This window comes from Lepisosteus platostomus, chromosome 24 (genome assembly GCF_059453375.1).
Source record: "Lepisosteus platostomus isolate fLepPlt1 chromosome 24, fLepPlt1.hap1, whole genome shotgun sequence".
Lineage (NCBI taxonomy): Eukaryota > Metazoa > Chordata > Actinopteri > Semionotiformes > Lepisosteidae > Lepisosteus > Lepisosteus platostomus.
The window spans coordinates 13,923,853-13,943,502 of NC_142634.1; the positions used below are offsets into that span (position 1 = coordinate 13,923,853).

Genomic DNA, 19,650 nt, shown 5'->3' on the forward strand with positions numbered 1-19,650 from the left:
TGTACATTATATTACCCATCCATCCATTTTCTCACCACTTCTTCGAATTCAGGGCCGCGGGGGAACCGGAGTCTATCTCGGCAAGCAGTGGGCACAAAGCGGGGTACGCCCTGGACAGCACCCCAGTCCATCGCAGGGCAGACACATAGATACAGGTTCAAACATGGTCACACGCACACCAGAGCCAGTTTTCGCAGGAGCCAATTATCCTCCCAGTATGGACTGTGGGAGGAAACTGGAGCACCCAGAGGAAACCCACACACAAACAGGGAGAACATGCAAACTCCACACAGACAGCACCCCAGGTCCAGAATTGAACCCAGGGCCCCAGCGCTGTCAGACAGCAATGCTAAACACTGTGCCGCCATGCCTCCCCTCTATTATACATGTATATAAAACAAAAGCGCGTTTACTACAGTTTATGTGAATTGCCAACAGCGGAGATGAAAAGTGTTAACATCCATGGGTTCTTCTGACTTTGGGCTCCCCGGATTCCTCTCAGGATAAGGAAGAGACAGGGTGCTCAGGGTCCCAGCTGGAGGTGGCACTGGCTGCCAAGGACCGAGAGATCATCCAGCTCTTGGAGGAGGTCCAGCGACTCCAGTTCACGCTGCAGGAACTCCAGGAGAGCTCGGCCAATCAGATCGCAGAAATGGAACGCCAGCTTGCCTACAAGACGGAGGCCATAGAAGTAAGAATGAGCATCTGGACTGAGGCGGCTCCCAGCGCCATGGGCAGCAAATACCGTCACATATTGTATCTGTACATGAACAGCATCAGAACATTGACACTTCAAAATAAAGCTCATATAGGTATTTATTCATTTAAAGTTGACCGTTTGAAAACAGTCAGAAGCAAAGACCGTTCCATTTAGGTGAATTATATTAGAATTTGAGGAAAAAAAACTAACATTGCTGTTGTTAAGAACTTGCACAAATGCATAGTAGTATTAGTGCTCTGAAAATGTATTATCACAGTGTATTCCTGTTCAGAAATGGCACGTGGACTTGATTAATTCAGAGATTTTGTGACCAGAATCCTTGTGGATCATAAACTCTGTTCAACAATATCCCAACCCTATCAGAGAGAGAGAAATGAAGTTTTCTCAAGAACTTCTCTCTCTTAAGTATGTGTAATGAATTCATGAATAAATTCCCTGATCTCTAATAACTTACCTAACTCTGCTGCTTTTTTTAACCTTTTTTCCATTAAATCCCATGTATTCTTTGTTTTTTATAGAGATTGGAAGCCAAACTCCGGTCACAGGTGGATTATGAAGAAATAAAAACCGAGCTCAGGTAAGCAATTCAATAATACACATCAGAAATGAAATCTGCAAGAAATGCTAGCCAAATAATATCAATTGAGAAATATAATGTGATTTCATTTTGATATATTCCATACTATATGCACAGTGTAACTTTGATTGCCTTTGTTTTTTTAATAACAGCATACTGAAAGCAATGAAATTAGCTTCTGCGAATGGCAGTTCATCACAAGTGAGTATTTCATTGTGAATTTTAGCATCTTCATTGAAGCTCCTGAGTACCTGTGATGTACAGTGTTAATAAAGTCATCTGTGCTTTCTGATATACTGTATACTGTATAGTGTAGCTCTTAATCTGGTAGAGTGGTATTTCCCCTTACTGATAGGAAGGATATTCCCAGGTGTTTTGCAACTTGAGTATATAACAACATTGAAATGCCTATTCTGGAATTGTATTTTTCGGCATCATCTCCCTTAAGCTCAGTGCACTTAGCCAACTTTTTTTCAAACAGACAATCTGTTATGAGATCGTCTGGTCTAAAGGCACTGAACAGATCTTGGCACAACATTGAATGAAACTAAATTGCATTGCCCTTTACTTTTTCATAGTTTTCCTGTCATTATGAAAACAGAAATTAAATTGAACATATATTCCTGGTATTGTATTATGGTATAGTGAGCTTTCTTCCCTGTGTATAAAAATGAAGTGACAAGTTTCTCAGTTTAAGGCCATTTAGTTTCATTTTCCATATTAAACTTATGCAACAGAAGATATTTTAGGTTGAAAGCTATGAACAAAGATCTTACACCCCTAGCTCAGAACCTACTTGTAAGTGAAAGGCTTGTGGATGCCCATCCTTACAATTGGGTGTAGTAAAGGCTACATTAATTCATCTTTACAGCTGGTAATGCTGAACTCTCTCTGCTTCTGACTCTCTTAGGACACTTCAAAGACTGCAGAATCTCTGTTGCTGGACAAAGAGGCCTTTCTTCCTTCTCAGAAATACCTGGTGGATAAATCCAGTCTGTTGCATAGCAATGGTAATGTAATATGCGCCTGTTCATGCTGCATCCTTCTGCTCCTTCTTCTGCCACTTTGTAAGATGAAAAAGAATATTGGGAAAGTATTACAAACTGTGTTTTCATCATGCCCATACATATCATTGTGTCATCTGACAGATGTTTGGCAGATGTGGAGTTTTAGGGTCTTGGAGAACCCAACTGTCCATCCTGTCTGCCTTTTTTTTTTTATCGAGGAGCGAGCGAGGAGCCGAGATGACAAATGGCATGTTTATGGTTTATCAGCATCACCGGATTGAACCATGAGGTTGAAAAATGTGTGTAAAGCTTTGAAATGATACATGCTCGTGTGCTCATTTTGAGAGCCTGGCAGTTGAATGCCCTTTAACCTGTTGTCTAGTCAGGGTTTTAGAGGCGACAGACTACACCCAAGGTACGAGTCGGTCTGTACTTGACAATGCCGTTACGAGGGAAGGGAATGTAATACCAGCTTCTCTTTCCTGAAGAGGAGGACCAGTCTGAGGAGGAGGCTGCGAAGGAGCCCGAGAGACCAGGTGTGTCTTACTCTTCTCCTCAGAGGGCCTTGCAGCCCCTGGCGGACGGCCGAGCCTCGCCGAGCCCTGGGCAGCCCGGCGCCGGCCCGGCTCTGGCCCATGACCTCCCCCGGCCCTTCTCCGGCTCCCCTTTCCCCGGAGACAAGCTGCCTGGGGACCCCCTCCTGCAGAAGCAGCTGCTCTCGCCGCTCTACAAGAAGGAAAATGGCGGCCAGATGGCCTTCCCCACTGCCCTCTATGCGGCCAAGGCTGCCCTGATATCCACCGCTGGTCAGGGCCCGGCGGCCGCGGCCACGGGCGGGGAGACGGGCCCCCCCAGCGACCAGTCGGAGAGCGGGAGCTCCGGCGTGGGGGACGACGAGCAGCTGGACACGGCGGAGATCGCCTTCCAGGTGAAGGAGCAGCTGCTGAAGCACAACATCGGCCAGCGTGTCTTCGGCCACTACGTGCTGGGCCTGTCCCAGGGCTCCGTCAGCGAGATCCTGGCCCGGCCCAAGCCCTGGAGGAAGCTGACGGTCAAGGGGAAGGAGCCCTTCATCAAGATGAAGCAGTTCCTCTCCGACGAGCAGAACATCCTGGCGCTCAGGACCATCCAGGTCCGGCAGAGAGGTGAGCACCCTTCCGTCCAGAACCGTTCTTCACCACGATTCCTGAAAATGTTATACCCTGGTTTTACCACCAACCCGACAGAACTGGCTCCTCCTGAAATCTGTTTGTGTTACATATTTGATCAAATACGATGTTTTTTTGTTGTCTCTCTTAACGAAGTGTGTAACTCAGTCTGTCTTTGATGTTTCTTAAATAAATGAATCATTGCGTCAAAGATTTCAGGGATATTTACCTGACTTTTGCAGGTCCAGTTGTAAAAGAGAGCAGTCAGGTTTGCTGTGATGTTTCCACTGAGGGAAGACCTTGCCAAAAATACTAATAATTGCTTTATGAAATTAATTTTAGTACACATATGTATCTTCCAAAAAATCTTTAAAAATCCATTAGAATTAAATGAAGACATGAAGTCATTAAAGCACTACAGAGCCTTACAGAAGTTACACATTACACTTGACTAACAGCCCAATGGTTTGATCCATTTCAAGGTTTACGAGCTGAAGCTGAGCTGTATTGTCTTACACACATTGGACTTGAAAAGCGTCTACCAGTGAAAACATCTCAAACTGTGCTTCCAGGCATGAAATACCCACCTTATATATGAATATTGACCTTTATAACAAAAAAAAATCCAGCTCATCATCATAATGAAACTGAAAGAGCTCAAACACCTTTATATGGGAATCTTATTGTTATTAATGCTATCCTATAATATATTTAAGGAGTCAAAGCAAATCTAGAGCCCAGGATGGGGTTATTGTAAACCTACTGTATACTGTATGCTTGCTTTGGACATGTGGAGCAGCTTGATCTTATCCAGAGACAGGTAGGCAGGCCATGGTGAGAGCAGCAATTTATTTATTCTCTCACATACTACAGATCATTTTCGTCCCCTCTTGCTCTCTGATTGCCGGAAGCTGAGAAGTATTAAGCTTTGGGGTAACTTCACATACACCCCCAACTCCCCCAGATTTCCTCATCAAAATAAAAATCCGTCATCCTCACTCTCGGTCTCCCTTCACCTCTGATCAGCCAGCCCCCCTCACCTCTTCCTTTTTCCTCCCCGTCAGGAAGCATAACTCCCAGGATCCGAACTCCAGAAACTGGGTCAGACGATGCCATTAAGAATATCCTGGAGCAAGCCAAGAAAGAAATCCAGTCCCAGAGAGGGAGTGAGTATCCCACAGTTACTGTCCAGGACTGTGAACCCTCTCTTCAACTGTAAATTCTGAGACCTTGGTCTTATTAGATTTTTAAAAAAATATTGCTTAGTCAACCTTTATGCTTTTACAGTAAGTGTATAAAAAAGCTCATTTCTGAGGTACGTGTTATTTTAGCCACTGAATCATGCAGTCATAAAGAAGATAGAAAGTAGAAAAAGATCAATTAGACAGGTTCCTGCGGCGGGGAGGCATGAGTAATAATGATGACAGGCTTAATAAGCTAAAACATTATAGCATCGGTAGATGATGACTCAGGGGAAAATTTGACTGTGTTCTTCAAAATTTGGAGTGCAATAAACGAGGTTGATTCTAGCAGATATTTCAAACTCAATTAATCTTGCAAAGCACAGAGGCATCAGTGCAACCGAAGTCAAAGCAGGCTCAGGGACGTTCTGGGGTGAGCTCCCACCCCCTCCCTTTTTTCATTCATCTTTACAAGAAGCAGAACCATTGATTTATCCCCCCCAGACTCCAAAGAGTCAGATCCAGGGGCTTTTTGGGGGAATAAAAAGAAAACATTTCACCCCAAATATACGTAGCGTCCACCAAACACACACAGGGCTGTGGTCCGCGTCCCATGAACCAACACAAACCTGCAGGGCTTTGCCTGCCTCGCAGTTCTCTTTATCTTTAATGTTCATACTTTGTTCAGTGCGTTAGGGGATTGTTTTCTAAGTAAGGCTGGGATTGTCTCCTAATACTGCTCATGCATTGCAATTTGCTCCTGTGTTCCAATGGGGGATCCCGTGTGACGGGTAGACAGGTCAGGAGGAGCTAACGGGTGCCGTCCTTGTGGCGGGACAGGTGAAGGGAAGTCCTCGACGGGGGGAGTGGCGGTCAGTGCCAGCAATGGCGGGGGCGGCGGCGGCGGCGGCAACTCGGACGACACCATCAAGAGCATCCTGGAGCAGGCGCGCCGGGAGATGCAGGCCCAGCAGCAGGCCCTGCTGGAGATGGAAGCCTGCGGGCGGGGTGGGGCGGCCGGGGCCCCGCCAGCAGAGCGCCCCGCCGCCCCCGACTCGGGCAAGGGGCTGCCGCTGCCGGCCTACATCAAGCAGGAGGAAGGGGGCGGCGGGGCCACCTGCTCCCAGAGCAGCAGCTGCTCCCAGACCCCGCTCAGCGTGCTGTCCCCCGCCGCCTTCGTCCAGAACATCATCCGCAAGGTCAAGTCGGAGATCGGGGACGCCGGCACGTACTTCGACCAGCACTGGGCGGTCGAGCGGGGGGTCCTCGGCGCCTCCCGGCCTTTCACCTCTGTGTCCCCCTCGCTCTCCTCTTCCTCGTCCTCGGGCTACTCCGCCCTGCCGCGGCCGTGGCCCCGCGCGGAGAACGGCGAGAGCCTGCCCAACAGCGAGGAGGCCTCCGCGGCGGAAGACGAGCCCGGGCGGCCCGTGGAGGTGAAGCTGGAGGCCGAGGCCTCGGGCAGCGGGGAACCCCAGGGCCCCGGCCGCCTCTCCTACTACCCCGCCTACGTGCCCCGCACCCTCAAGCCCACGGTGCCCCCTCTCACGCCAGAGCAGTACGAGATGTACATGTACCGCGAAGTGGACACCATCGAGCTGACGAGGCAGGTGAAAGAGAAACTGGCCAAGAACGGCATCTGCCAGAGGATCTTCGGAGAAAAGGTGAAGCTCTTCGGGGTCCCGCCTGAAAATAAATACCTCTGTTTCAGACGAGATGCACCTTGTCTGCATATGAGTTGAATGTCCTTCCGAAAACTCCTGTTGTTTTGGGGGGGTTATTACATTTCTATTGGCAATCTGCTTGGCTGTTTTCAGCCCCCAGAGCTTGTTTCTACTCTCCTTTTTTTGAAAGTGATTTGTGGTCTGGAGGGCCAGGGCACAAGGTTTAACATTAAGCCTTGTTAGCCCCTAGTGCAATTCTGTTCTTCGAGTTAAAATGTAATCATGTCAGTCCATCAAATCAGTCAGTTAAGTACAGTTGTATAGTGAAATTCAAATCTGGTATTCGCACAGTCTGTATTTATCCTCATGCATCGGCAGCACACTGCAGGACTGTAAAGTGCAAAGTGATCCAATGCTGCCATCTAGCAGGCTACATTTGGACTAAAACTGAAGAAACGATTTCTGGCCTCAGTCTTGAAACCCTCTGTTTTGCTGTGCCCTTGTGCTGCTTTATAATGTATTAAAATGACATTATGAAGTGTTTAGAGATGGGACTTCAAAACAAATGTAATCAGTCATTTAGTCAGTTCATTGGCTGCTGTGGTGGCAGGAGGAGTGACAGCATGGTCCTCTGTCCTAGCTCGTGATATGGACTAGTGTTTGCATGCTCGTCTCGCCCTTTACGGTTGGCGACCCTTGCCAGGAATGATGGCTAACTGACCGCTCCTCCTCCTCCTCCTCTTCCTCCCAGGTGCTGGGCCTGTCGCAGGGGAGTGTGAGCGACATGCTGTCCCGACCCAAACCCTGGAGCAAGCTGACCCAGAAGGGCCGGGAGCCCTTCATCCGCATGCAGCTCTGGCTGCTGGACCAGCTGGGCCAGGGGATCAGTCAGCCGAGCAACCCCGGCCAGCCACAGGGTAACTATCGCACCTAGGGCCGGTCCGGACTCGGAAACCAGTAGTGGTCTCTCGTGTTCTGGTTCTCTTGAAGAGCCTCCCTCCCCTCATAAGCGGTCTTGGTTCTTGTGTTCCTGCCCCGACGTAGACAAGAGCCCCATACAGACGCGCTCCTCGCCCTCTCCGCCGCCCAGCCCCGTGGAGGAGCAGCACAGCCCCCTGGGGGAGCCCGTGAGCCTGGAGAGCAGCAAGGAGAACCAGCAGCCCGACGGCCAGCTCACCCCTACTGCCATCCCGGGCGGCAAACCTGCACCGAGCCTCCTCTCCCCTCGCCACTCCCACACCTCTCTGGGCATCCAGGAGCTGGTAGCCATGTCCCCAGAGCTGGACACGTATGCCATCACCAAGAGGGTGAAAGAGGTGCTCACCGACAACAACCTGGGTACGTCTGCCAGACGCACACTGCTCTTCATTCACATAGTGTAGCGCAGCATGAGCCACCCACGGGCTTGTCTGGTTGCCTATTTTTCAGTTATCTGAGGAAGCTGTCCAGCTGTTTCTTAAAGGGTGTCTGTGTACTAAGAATAGAACTCTGTGGTTTATTGTAGACTCCCCCGTCTCTTTATCTGCAGAAGTACCTTCTATTCTCATTTTTAATTGCACTTCCCCTTCGTTTCTACTTGTGACCTCTGGTATGTGTTTCAGTGTTTATCCTGGAGAAGTCCAGTAGGCTGACTTTGTCAGTACCTTTTTAGGATTTAGGGAATAGTTAACTCCAGTCCCAAGCAGCACTGTGGTGGCATTGTTAAGCATTGCTGCCTTGCAGCTCTGGGGCCCTGGGTGAAATTCCAGACCTGGGATGCTCTCTGTGTGGGTTTTGCATGTTCTCCCTGTGTTTGTGTTAGTTTCCTCCAGCTGCCCAGTTTCTTTCAAAACGTCCAAACCCATGTTGGCTTGTGGGAAAATTAGCCCTGGTGTGAGTGTGTGCGTGTCTGTCTGTGTGTCTACCCTGTGATGGGCTGGCTTCCCATCCACAGTGTATTCTACCTTGTCGCCTTTGCTTGCCAGGATCCCAGCAGTGACTCCGGATTGGATGAAGCATTTAGACAGTGAATGGATGGGTGGATGAATCCAGTCCTCTTGTAGTTTTCTCTATTCAGGATTAAATATTTTCAGAGGATAGGGAAGTGTGCCTCTGTTTAAGGACCTTTGCATCTTGCCCTACTCTAAGTTTAATAATGCTCATGTAATACTGATCATACAAAGTCACTTCAGATATACCCCACGTGTATTTATTGACATTTATTTTAGTTCTCCATCGACTTCAAAGTGTAAGCTGTGATGTTGTTGGGAAATTAATGGGCCCTCCGGATGTGCTAAAGAGGAGGTTGTGTGTTTTAAGAGTCCTCTCCGTGTCGGTTGCAGGCCAGCGACTGTTTGGGGAGAGCATTCTGGGCCTGACGCAGGGCTCCGTCTCCGACCTGCTCTCCAGGCCAAAACCCTGGCACAAGCTCAGCCTCAAGGGCCGCGAGCCCTTCGTCCGCATGCAGCTGTGGCTCAACGACCCGTACAACGTGGAGAAGCTGCGCGACATGAAGAAAATGGAGAAGAAAGGTATGGCGCCGCGTCCTGGCCCTGCTCCCACAATGCATCACTACACTCTGGCTGCAACTAGTACATTCCATCTTTTTTTTATCATGTACCCACCTCATTGGGTTTAGGGATCAGTTTAGGATGTTCATCCACAGAGGCAAATTCGTCCACAAAGCCTAGGTTGGAGAGTTAGCTCCAACTGGAGGGGCAGAGTGTCATTTGCTGACATCACTGCAAGCCTGCAGGTATTTGGCATGCTACAGGTGTGGATGTTGTATGATGAGAAGCTCCACGAATTTGAACACTACTGCATGATTCGGCTAGTCACATGACCCAGCTGGGCATCTGCTTGCACTCCAACTGAGCACCTTTGCAAGTTGAATCTCCTGGGGTCTCCATGGTTAATCAAACTGGGATCCTGACTGCATATGAATTCATTCTAGCTGTATTTATCAGGAAAAAATAGGGGGATTTAATCTTCTGTCTACCAGACAGGCTAGTTATAAAGTCCAACAAGACATTTAGTATGTATAGCTTTGTATAATAAATCTTACAGAAGACTGATGACTCTGATTAGACTATTTGCACATTGGTCCAGGATGAGCCACATCTGCATGATAGCTTGAAAACCCCTCCATTACAGATGGAATGTAATGATGAGTGTGTATGAAGCTGTATTTCTAACACAAAAGGACAGCTAAGTGGTGTAGAGTAGCTTTAATGTGCCTTATTTGTGAGACACAGTAGTTGCAATCGGGCATCAGCAGCAATGATTATTAGATCCTAGCAATCAGGTCAAGATGACACCTTGATTCATTAGCCATGTGGATGTGGAGCTCAGAATGTGAGGAAGGCAGGGTCAGGCTTTGGTACTTGTGGATTAGTAGATGATAATCTTGCCTCTGGACCAAGCCAAAGTTTTGTGACACTGTGCAATAGTTGCCGTCTATCAGAAGAGAATGTTTTTTAATTATAATGCAATTAGGAAAGTTAATTGAGAACAAATTCTCATTTGCAATGATGGCCTGGAGAGTTACCCATTAATACAGCGGAGTATGTTATTGGAGCAATTTGAGTACATTGCTCAAGGGTACATTAGCAGCATCCCCCCCAGGATTTCAACCCATGACTCTCCAGTTTGGAAATGAGAATGCTTATCAAGGTCCTGACAGTTTGTCGTGATTAAGGAACCACTGGCACATTTAATAGAGATGTTAACATTGGTGCATTGGCTAAATGACTGTTTTCCTGTCTTGTGGTCTTAATATTTACTAATGTATCTACAGTTTATCCTGCCTCACTTATTTTGTGGATTAAGCAAGTCCCATTGTACATGTGAAGTGCTTTTAGGGTCAAGAGTGTCAATTTGCAAAGTCTTACTGAGTATAGTTTTTGTTTTTAAAAACTTTGAAGACTGAATCCCTACATTTTCATGGAACCACTTTGTGCTTTGGCCCGTGAAATACATTTCTGAAGACATTTGTTGGAAGTCTGTCTGGCCTGACGTGTGTCTGCGCGTCTCGCTCTTCCTCCAGCCTACCTGAAGAGGAGGTATGGTCTCTTGAGCACCGGGTCCGACAGCGACTCTCCCAGCACCCGCTCCGACTGTGTGAGCCCAGGCCTGACGCCCGCTGACTTCAGCCCCTTCAGCCAGGTGAAGAAACCCCGAGTCGTGCTGGCTGCTGAGGAGAAGGAGGCCCTGAAGAAGGCCTATCTGCTAGAACCCTACCCTTCCCAGCACACCATTGAATTGCTGGCTTCCCAGCTCAACCTCAAAACCAACACCGTCATCAACTGGTTCCACAACTATAGGTCAGTACAGCCAGAGAATCCCCAGGAACTGAGGGGAAGAATGAAATCATGGAAGTCACGTGATCTCCCTTTGTCTGCTCCATAGGATTTTAGAATAATGTCTCCTTAGTGGAGGACTCTTAAGTGCAGGAATTAAAGCAAGCTTCGCTGCAATGCTGCATTTATCGTAAATGTTTAAGTAGAAAGAACAATCTGTGTCTCAAGGCTCAGTTTAATTTGCTGCTGACTGAGGAATAAATAGATTTCCATGGCAAATGAAATTTACATTATAGCACTGTCATAACTGGTACAGCCACAGGAAAATGAGGATTTTTTTAAACGGTAAAGGCCCTAATTAAAAATCCCCCTCAACCTTTGTGAAATCAGTGTCTTGTTTAAAAACCTCTGATGAGATTTGTCTCTGTTGCCCTGCTGAGCTGTACCTTTAGATACTTAAACGCTTTCACTTTAAAATAAATCCACTCTGGGACTATTGAGCAAATGGCTGAATCTGAGAGCTTGTTTATTATCTCCCCATTATAGCACAAAGATGGCAGTTCCAGTCTCTCACTCTCTTGTACCAAATGCCTTTGTTCCATGCTGTACCCTTTCTACAATACAGATGTCTGAAGAGGCCACCAGACCTTTATAAATACTTTGAAATTCCGATAATGTTGGATTTATCCCGTTTTGACACTGGCCCGTACTGTGCTGCTGTCAGTGACCCACACAAAAACAAAAGCACCTCTGTACCAGATCAGTACCTGCAATCCAGGAGCGCCTGTAAGTGACCTGTGTCTTCCCGGTCTGGACAGGTCCCGGATGCGTCGGGAGGTGCTGGTGGAAGGGATGCAGGACAACGACACGGATGCGGAGCCTGCCTGCTACTCCACGCCCACGCCCTGCAGCCCCGCCTCCGATCCCGAGGACCGGAAACCAGTGTTCCCAAGCCGGAGCGCACACTACAGCCTGAATCCAACGCCGGACAAGCACCTGGTCACTGTAAAGCAGGAGGATGGGGAGCAAGAGGAGGAGGAGGAAGAGGAGGATGAGGAGGAGGAGGAGGACGAAGAAGAGCGGTATGCGCAGCGCGGCCACAAGGGCCAGAGGAAATGCATCTCCCTGGGTGTCCAGTTCCCGTGCCCGTTGAAGAAAGAGCGTGAGGAGGAGGCGGGATATAGGGAGCACTCTCCCAAACAGCACTGCGCCAAGAGCCACGCGCAGGAGGGGGCAGTGCGCGGCCGTGTCCCTGCGGCTCTCCCAGCATCCCTCTCCCCCGACGTCCACCAGAGGCCCGTCCAGCTGGGCTCCAGGCAGGAGGGCGAGGAAACCGACAAGCCGCCGTCCGACCCCGTCAGCTTCAAGGCTGCCTCGGAGCCTACGCGCGGCAGCCTGGAAGTGTCCCTCAACTCGCCCTCCGCCGCGTCCTCGCCCGGCCTCATGATGTCCGTCTCTCCCGTCCCTTCCTCCTCGGCGCCCATCTCCCCCTCGCCGCCCAGCGCCGCGACGGCCACGCCCCTGGCCCAGAATTCAGACTCCGTGCCTCCGCAGAACCCCAAGCTGAGCAAGAGCACGCAGAGACGCAATGAGAAAATGGCAAACCTCAACAACATCATCCACAGGCTGGAGAGAGCGGCCAATCGCGAGGAGACCTTGGAGTGGGAGTTTTGAGAGTGTTCAGTTTTGTTTTTTTTTAGATTTTGTAAACAACACAATGCAGAACTCACAGGAGGACTCTTAAAGAGTACGCGTTCGCTGTGGAGGGAAGCTAATAAATTTGCTTTTCCTCGTGTCTCAGCCTGAAGGAGAGTATGGGGTCAACCAAAAGCCCCACGTCTGCCTCTTAGTGGGGTTCGCTTTGAAGGATCTTTAAAAAAACCATTTTAACGCAAACTCCTCAAGATTACTTTTAAAAAAAGAAAAAAAATATTTATAAATGTGTTTTAGGTATTTTAATAAAGGATACTACTTTGAAATATATTTAACAGCCCTAGCTGTTTTGTTTTAAAAAGGAAAAACGTTAAAAGGTGTCAAGAACACTGACATTGAGACTTTGCAGCTATCGTGTCATTAAATGCACACTGAAGTCCTGTAGTTTGCCACTGTATGAGATTAAAAAAAAAGACTTTCGTCTTAAGCCATCAAAAAGCACTATGATTATTTAAAAAAAAAGACTGACCAAATTTGCTAATTTTTGAATAGCAGTTTTTCGATTTTTTTTGTCTTTAAGACATCTCAGTTAAAAGTTGGGTAACAAATTGAAAAACAATGGGAAAAAAAAGACTGTGGGATAGTCCTTAAAGACTCTAAATAGTTAACATCACGTATGTATTTAGTTTCTTGGTGACATGTTTTGGAACATTTGTAACGCAAAGAGTGTCATGTGTGGTTGTATATGTTGTAGAATTGTCTGCAATAGCCTTTTCTGAACAAGATGTAGCATGGTACATGAAATTACCGTTATCCCCTTATAGTTAGTGACCTGTGATATACTTGAGCTAAAAAAAAAAAAATCTTTAAAAAAAAAGAAAAAAAGGAACTGCAGAATCTAAAGAGTAGAACCTTGTTAGTGAAACTGCATTTGTTTTTCCTGTGCGAAGATATTGAGGTTTACAGTGCTGGCCAGGAACTGCCTGTGAGACGGCGAACGAGCCTGGCGCTGGAGTCAGAGGGGCTGATACACTTGGCGTGGTCAGAGCTTCAGTCACATTTCGTTCTCACTTGTCTCACGCTCGGTAATGCCATTACTCAGACGTTACCCACCTGCCCCCCCTCCCTACCAACCCCCGCCGGCAGTTTCACGTGCAGCTGAAGCGAGTACCCCTATCTCATGCCTGAAAAAAGCACTTTTGCTGTGGGGCATTAAGCGTGAAGTTGGTAGACCAACAGAGACATTCCAAAATGCATGGTTCCAGATACCTACCAGGTAAAGATCAATATGTTATGGAACTTTACATAATATCCCATATAAATACTGTTACATGTTGGCACCTTGAAATGAATTTGTATTATTACTCTGCTGTTGTAGAAAATCTAGCTGGTCTGCATTGTTTCATTCCTCCTATATGTCTGTACTAATGGCCTAAAGCAATAATATTACAGGTCAAATGGGAATGCTTTTGAGGGAAAACAGCATTGGCCGCTGTACCACGACACTGCAAGGCAAACTGCAGACCTCCACTGACAACATTCTGACTTCAGCTTTCCTATGTAACACAAAAACAGCTCTGTGTCGACGTCTGGGCCGAAGTGGAGCAGTGATCAATGATGTGGATGTAACCACTGAAGAGCTCATTCATTTCAGTTTGCCAATTCCCACGGCTAGTGATTGCGACTGAAATAAATTGCTGTTCGGTGTGTTTGATTGTAATTACAATTTATTATAATAGAGCAAGATTGTTGTTGGGTAGAAATAGCCTGAAAGATTGTGCTTTTGGTCATTGGAATGTTACTAATACTACAAAGAAAATGCTAAGCGAGCAGTGGTTTCCTTGACTCTACTGTTACATGTGGTTTGGTCACAAGATGGGTTGCCAGGCAACTCCACCAGGCACTTTGAGACAGGATAGGTCTTAAATGAATGCCTCACAATTGATACACTGAGCTGAGTTGCATGAATTGTTCCTTGCTTTTGTCAACCAAAGCTTCCACTGCTGAAATGGTCTGACCAATCAGTTTCTTGCAAAGAGTCTGTGTAAATGAGGAAAGTGTGTGAATACGGGGAGAGCCCATGCCTACTCCACTGTGGAGTTTAAAAACAATAGCTCAGGAGGTCAGAACCTAATCTCGCCCATGTCTGCCTACCGCAGTATAAATATCAGCCTTCTTGTTCGTGTCTTCCCCTCTCCACCCCTTCTTTGCTCTGTTAAAGTAGGAGGTTCTGACAGCCCCATCCTTACAGATGTGTTGTCTTTTTCCTCAGCCAGGCAAGAGACCCCTACAAAACTAGCTACTCGAATTGTGCCTCTTCACCCTCTTAATTAGGGTTTGACCAGACCACTGAAATGGTTTGTGCCAAAAAAAAGCAATAAAGTAAAAACTCAAAATAGAGAAGAACAAAACTGTAGATTTGCTTTAATCTTCCATTTAGCAAACCATTAGTGTCCAGTTTACATTTTGATAATTTTTTTAATTAAGAGGCAAGGAAAATCCTGTCCTGTCTTAAAGTGTGAACTGATCTGAGGCTATATGGTAGCTCTAACCTACAGTCCCTGTACATACTGTAGTAACTATTGAATTAAGATTCTCTGCTGGGGAAACAGTTACAGGAAACATTTTTAATTTAAAAAATACTAAGATGTACATGAGTTTTAAAACCTCAGTGTTCCTCTAGTCTTCATCTCTGTGTCTTTGGTCATTAGTTAACATGCAGACATGTTAGGAAAGAGTAACATTCAATGTAACAAGCACCTAAAATTAAGTGCTGTGACAATACTTTCTTAAAAATGAATTGATCATAAAAATATGTACAGATTTCATATAAAATGACAGCTCTAATTTTTCTTAAAGTATTCTTAGGGCCACATTGCCTGGTATTGAAATAAAACAGATCAGTGCACTATAGTGTGTCATAGCAAGGTGGATGTTGGCAAAAATGCTCAGTTGAGAACTGAGGATGAACTTCCTCCCTTACACATTCCTTAGACACACTGTCATACAGACTTCTCAAACTGGAGGAACAACCCCCACAAGCATACCCTAAATATTGAACTTGTATTGAATATTGTGTCTGTTTATAGAGCATATAGTCAGACTACATGACTAATGGCTCTAATTTATTTAATGGAAGCTGGAGCATTTTGTTATGTCTTTGGGGAAATCTGCTCTTTCCACTGAAAATGCCAAAGCAATGACTGAATGACACATGGCGTGTTAATAGTGCCACATGGAGTTTTCCTTTCCTTGTAGGACAACAGAGAATTGAAGAAGGAACTTGCACAATTCAGAAGTTGGTTGCGTTCTAAGCTCATGTAAACAACACATGCTCCCCCAGTTTTCTGCATCTAGCCTATGGCATCCCATTTGTTTCACATTAATCTTCCGTCTATGAGCCCGGTAATGCTTAGAAACTTCATTTAAATTTTGAGTTGATGCATGAAAGATTGACCAACAGCCACTAACCTTTAAGCATGTACTCTTTTCATTACGTACATGAAAAAAGACAGGATTTGCATCCACCAGGACTTAGCTGAGCATTCAAACCTTGTTTGCGCTTGACAAACACAAAGCTTTTCAAAATGCTTGCCTGAGCATTGTTTCCTTTCAGTGTGCTCATTTCTGATCAGGGTTTTTTTTAGATGAATAGAAAAACAGCCTTGTCCTGGAGAGCCACAATCCAGTTACTTTTACAGGCCACCTGCTTTAAAAGATTTAACAACTGTAAGCTATGATCAAATTGGGCAAGCAATCTGTTCAGTTAAGAACAGAATTCTGATCCTTGAGGACTTTAAAGAGTACTTAATTTTATTCCTAAATTAGTTCTGAATTACTTACAGTACATTTCAATGGAACAGGCAGCTCCACTTCTTAAAGGCCAAAGATCTGCAGGAGTTAGTCACTTGTCGATACATGGTCATTATAGACGTTGCCAATTCCTGAAAAGCATAAAAACTACCACACGACCACAACAGCTCATTTAACATTAAATTGTGGACAGCTCTGTTCAGATTAAGGAAGAGGTCTGCAGCCCTTAGTGCTTTAAATATCGTACCATTCTGAAATGGTGGTAAATTGACTGAAATAGCATCTTCTGTAGGACTGACCAGCATTGTAAGTGTAACAGGACAGATGTTTCAGCAACTGCTTCCCTCTCTTGTCCTCAAAGTTTCTTACATGTAACTGTGTGGAAAATGTGGGAAAGGTAATAAATCTGTTCAGTTTAAGAAATTAGGTACTCACAAGCATAGATAACCTGGACATTAGCAATAGTTGAAGTCATCCATTAAAGGCATGTTATCCAATGCTGCTGATAAGACACTCTTTAAAACCCTGAGATTGGATTGAAGTGGATCAATCTGTTGATTGATTAAGAAGTTCATTATTGATCAGAGCTGGTTGAAAAATGCTCGAAAGGTTGACTTTAAAATGATCGTAGTTAAATGAAGGTTATGCAGCTCTGATAGACCGATACCGATAAGAGGAAGTGTTTATTATGCCTTATGTTTTTTTTTTGTTACATGTAAAAGAGTTGTCATTCTCTTACAAGAAAAGCCTGTCAAAACACATCAGTATGTTGTACTAAATTCCCCAAACTGCACACATCTCACGATTACCTTAGTGTCTTATGAGAAGTTGAAATGTTGTATTTCAAAGAGAGGAAAAAAAAAATGTAAAGTGTCTTGAAACCACATCTGTATCAGGCCAAGGCTGAAAACATCATTGTACATGATTCCCGCTTGTGTTATGGTTTTTGTTAAAACTGTTACATAAATTGGCCTTTGAAGGCTCAGCAGTGCAGTCTGGTCCTTTTTGGTGCTGACAAGATGCTCAGAGATTCTCACCAGCAATCCACTATAAACAGAGCAATGCATTCAGCTAGCTGAGAAAAGAAACAGGTCGATACACCCTCAATTCCACATGATTAAGACACGAGCATCCATCAGAATGGGTAATATTTAGTAAGACACAATGGGAAATGTACATATTCATCCAGTGAATGAGAGTGCAATCATGCTGACTGAAAATCAATGAGTTCTTAATGTGAACTAAAGCCATTTAAAAAGCTTTCATTTTAATGGCAGCATTATTCCTTTTACAGCTTTCCCCTTATAACACAGACAATGATCTTAATATCACATTAAAGTGAAAATGGCATCGGTAAAGGCTTAAAACCATTTGGACTCTTAAATAATAAAGCTTAGTATCTTTCCTCTGTATATGCACACTGCAAATACCTCATCTCTTTAAGACAGATTTCAAAACCTGTATATTAAAAATCGTATTTCAATTTACATTTCTGCTAAGTAGTCAGTAGTAGTAGTTAGTAGTTCTGCTAAGATGGTAGTTCTGTTACCACATAATCCACAAATTATCTAGTGCAAAAATCAACCATAAAAAAAAAAAGATATGCGTTCAGCTCCTAACACATGGAGTTCGCCAGAGTCAAAGAAAGCACAATATGATGCACTTGCACTGGCAAACAGCAGCAGTACCACCCTGTGGCTTTTTCTTTTCAGATCCCAGAAGCTAACCAAGGCTTGGCTAGGTCAATGGAGGGATAGGAGACAAGGAAAAGCACATACAGCAGTAACTTTTGGCTTTGGTGGCTCTCAATTTCTCTCTGGACCACAATTTCCCCATTGTGCCATAAATAATACTGGGCTTCAGATGAGATATTAATCCAAGGTCCCAATCCCATTGATCAAAGTATCACCTTAATTTATTGGGTCATTTCTCACGTCTCTACCAGATCTGCTGTATAATGAGCCTGATGGCACAAAAGGGCTATTGCACACCACCCATGTCAATGAAACTGGAGTGCTGGATGACACAGTTCCCCACCAATATCTAAAGCGCGTTGGGAACCTACTGCATGAAAAGTGAGATGGCCGTGTTAAGAAGTTATTATTGAGTTAATTAGTAACTTTCTTTTTTAAACTCAAGCTGTTTTGCTAGTGTTTGTCCCCCTTACCAGTAAGGCGCTTTGAGTGTAGTGTCCAGAAAAGTACTCGAAGTACCAGTCAGTGTCACATCGAAGAGCATGTCTAACAGCAGAGTAACTGCAGAGCGCAAAAACAGTGCCCTGAAAGAGGCACTGGTCACATTTCTGCTATTGCAACTATGCATCATAAAAAAATAAAGCATGTTCCTTGTTTTCTTTGACAGTTTGGGTCTGCTAAATTCCCTACTTTATTTTTTAGACAGTAGAAATATAAGTGTACAATGATTTGTATCCCTTTTTTCCTCATCTGGTGTGTCACACTTGCAGAAGCACAACTAGATGTGCTGGGGAGGTCACTGTCTGGTCTTGTCATTAATAAAGTCACAAACTAAACTTCTAGAAACAGGCCCTGCTTTGTATCACAGTAATGACATGGTCGTTTCAGTCATATGTCTAGCTAGCAAATGGGTGCTGAGATCAAACCCTGGCTGTGCTGAACTCAATCAAGCGCACCCGGTGTGTCTTTGGACTGGTGCAGGAAAACAGAGCAGCTGAAGAAGCACAGGAGATGCAAACTCCACTCAGAATATTTACCATGTTGGAACCAAACTCGGGGCCCAAGAGCTGCAAGGCTGCCATGACACCATGCCCTCTGCCTTTCTTCTGAAAATACTTCTAAAATCGGGAGATTAAGATTCTGTGCTTCAATTTCCAGTAATTCTTCCAAATCAAAACATCTTACAGGCAACTAAGATTATGTTTCTGTTTTGCAGTCATACCGACCCTAATCTTACATGATGAGAGGAATCCATCCTAAAGACACATGTAAAACTGCTTTCAGCAACATTGATACTTGAACAGCCCATACTGGATCCATGTGATCCAAGAAATCAATAGCAATGCAACAGCACTTTTTTCAGTCACTCCAGCTTCGGGAGACATTGTATATAAACTCATTTTTATGAGCAGATGTAAAGGAGATCAGTTTTTCCACAGACATCTCGTTATTTGGATCTGTCTTTTAAGGGGTAAAGATCACACCATGAAAATGTTCCCATTAATAAAGGAATTTAACCAACAAAGTACATCCAATGTCTAGACTCGCTGTACACAGTATATACACGCTGGAAGCCATGTGGTTAGGTGATCATGGAACTGACAAGGCAGATGCAATTTTGCAGCTTTTCAAATCTTTGAGAATTATTAAAAACGTTCCATTATTGGTTTCATCTTTAAAATCCCTCCTTAATGGACTATGATCAGTTTAAGGCCTCAGATGCTTAAAGTTTTAAACTATAATTTGGTTAAACTACATGAAAAGTAAAACTGAAAGCGGTCTTAAAATGCACTGCTCTATAGGCCTGACCATGGTTTAATAAATAATACTACTAATAATGAAACTGATGAGAACTGAATTAATCTCCATTCTCACTGATATACGTGAGGTTCTTACTGTACATACACTGGAAATAACC

At 45.1% G+C, this 19,650-nt stretch overlaps 1 protein-coding gene across 5 annotated transcripts in view; it reads left to right on the top strand.

Annotated features, from left to right (window-relative positions):
- Positions 1-17,023, top strand: part of cux2b (cut-like homeobox 2b) — a 154,638-nt gene extending 137,615 nt beyond the window's left edge. For 3 of the 5 annotated variants that reach the window (XM_088618155.1, XM_088618156.1, XM_088618159.1), the window contains exons 11-22: positions 503-691; positions 1,240-1,298; positions 1,451-1,499; positions 2,209-2,308; positions 2,794-3,450; positions 4,518-4,619; positions 5,430-6,295; positions 7,047-7,212; positions 7,340-7,633; positions 8,617-8,805; positions 10,320-10,596; positions 11,391-17,023. In XM_088618155.1, the coding sequence (XP_088474281.1) occupies positions 503-691; positions 1,240-1,298; positions 1,451-1,499; positions 2,209-2,308; positions 2,794-3,450; positions 4,518-4,619; positions 5,430-6,295; positions 7,047-7,212; positions 7,340-7,633; positions 8,617-8,805; positions 10,320-10,596; positions 11,391-12,246 (3,804 nt within the window). In that variant the 3' untranslated portion in view covers positions 12,247-17,023. The remainder of the gene's footprint in view (positions 1-502; positions 692-1,239; positions 1,299-1,450; positions 1,500-2,208; positions 2,309-2,793; positions 3,451-4,517; positions 4,620-5,429; positions 6,296-7,046; positions 7,213-7,339; positions 7,634-8,616; positions 8,806-10,319; positions 10,597-11,390) is intronic. The other 2 variants (XM_088618157.1, XM_088618158.1) reach the window with 1 other exon arrangement.
- Positions 17,024-19,650: the final 2,627 nt, after the last annotated feature.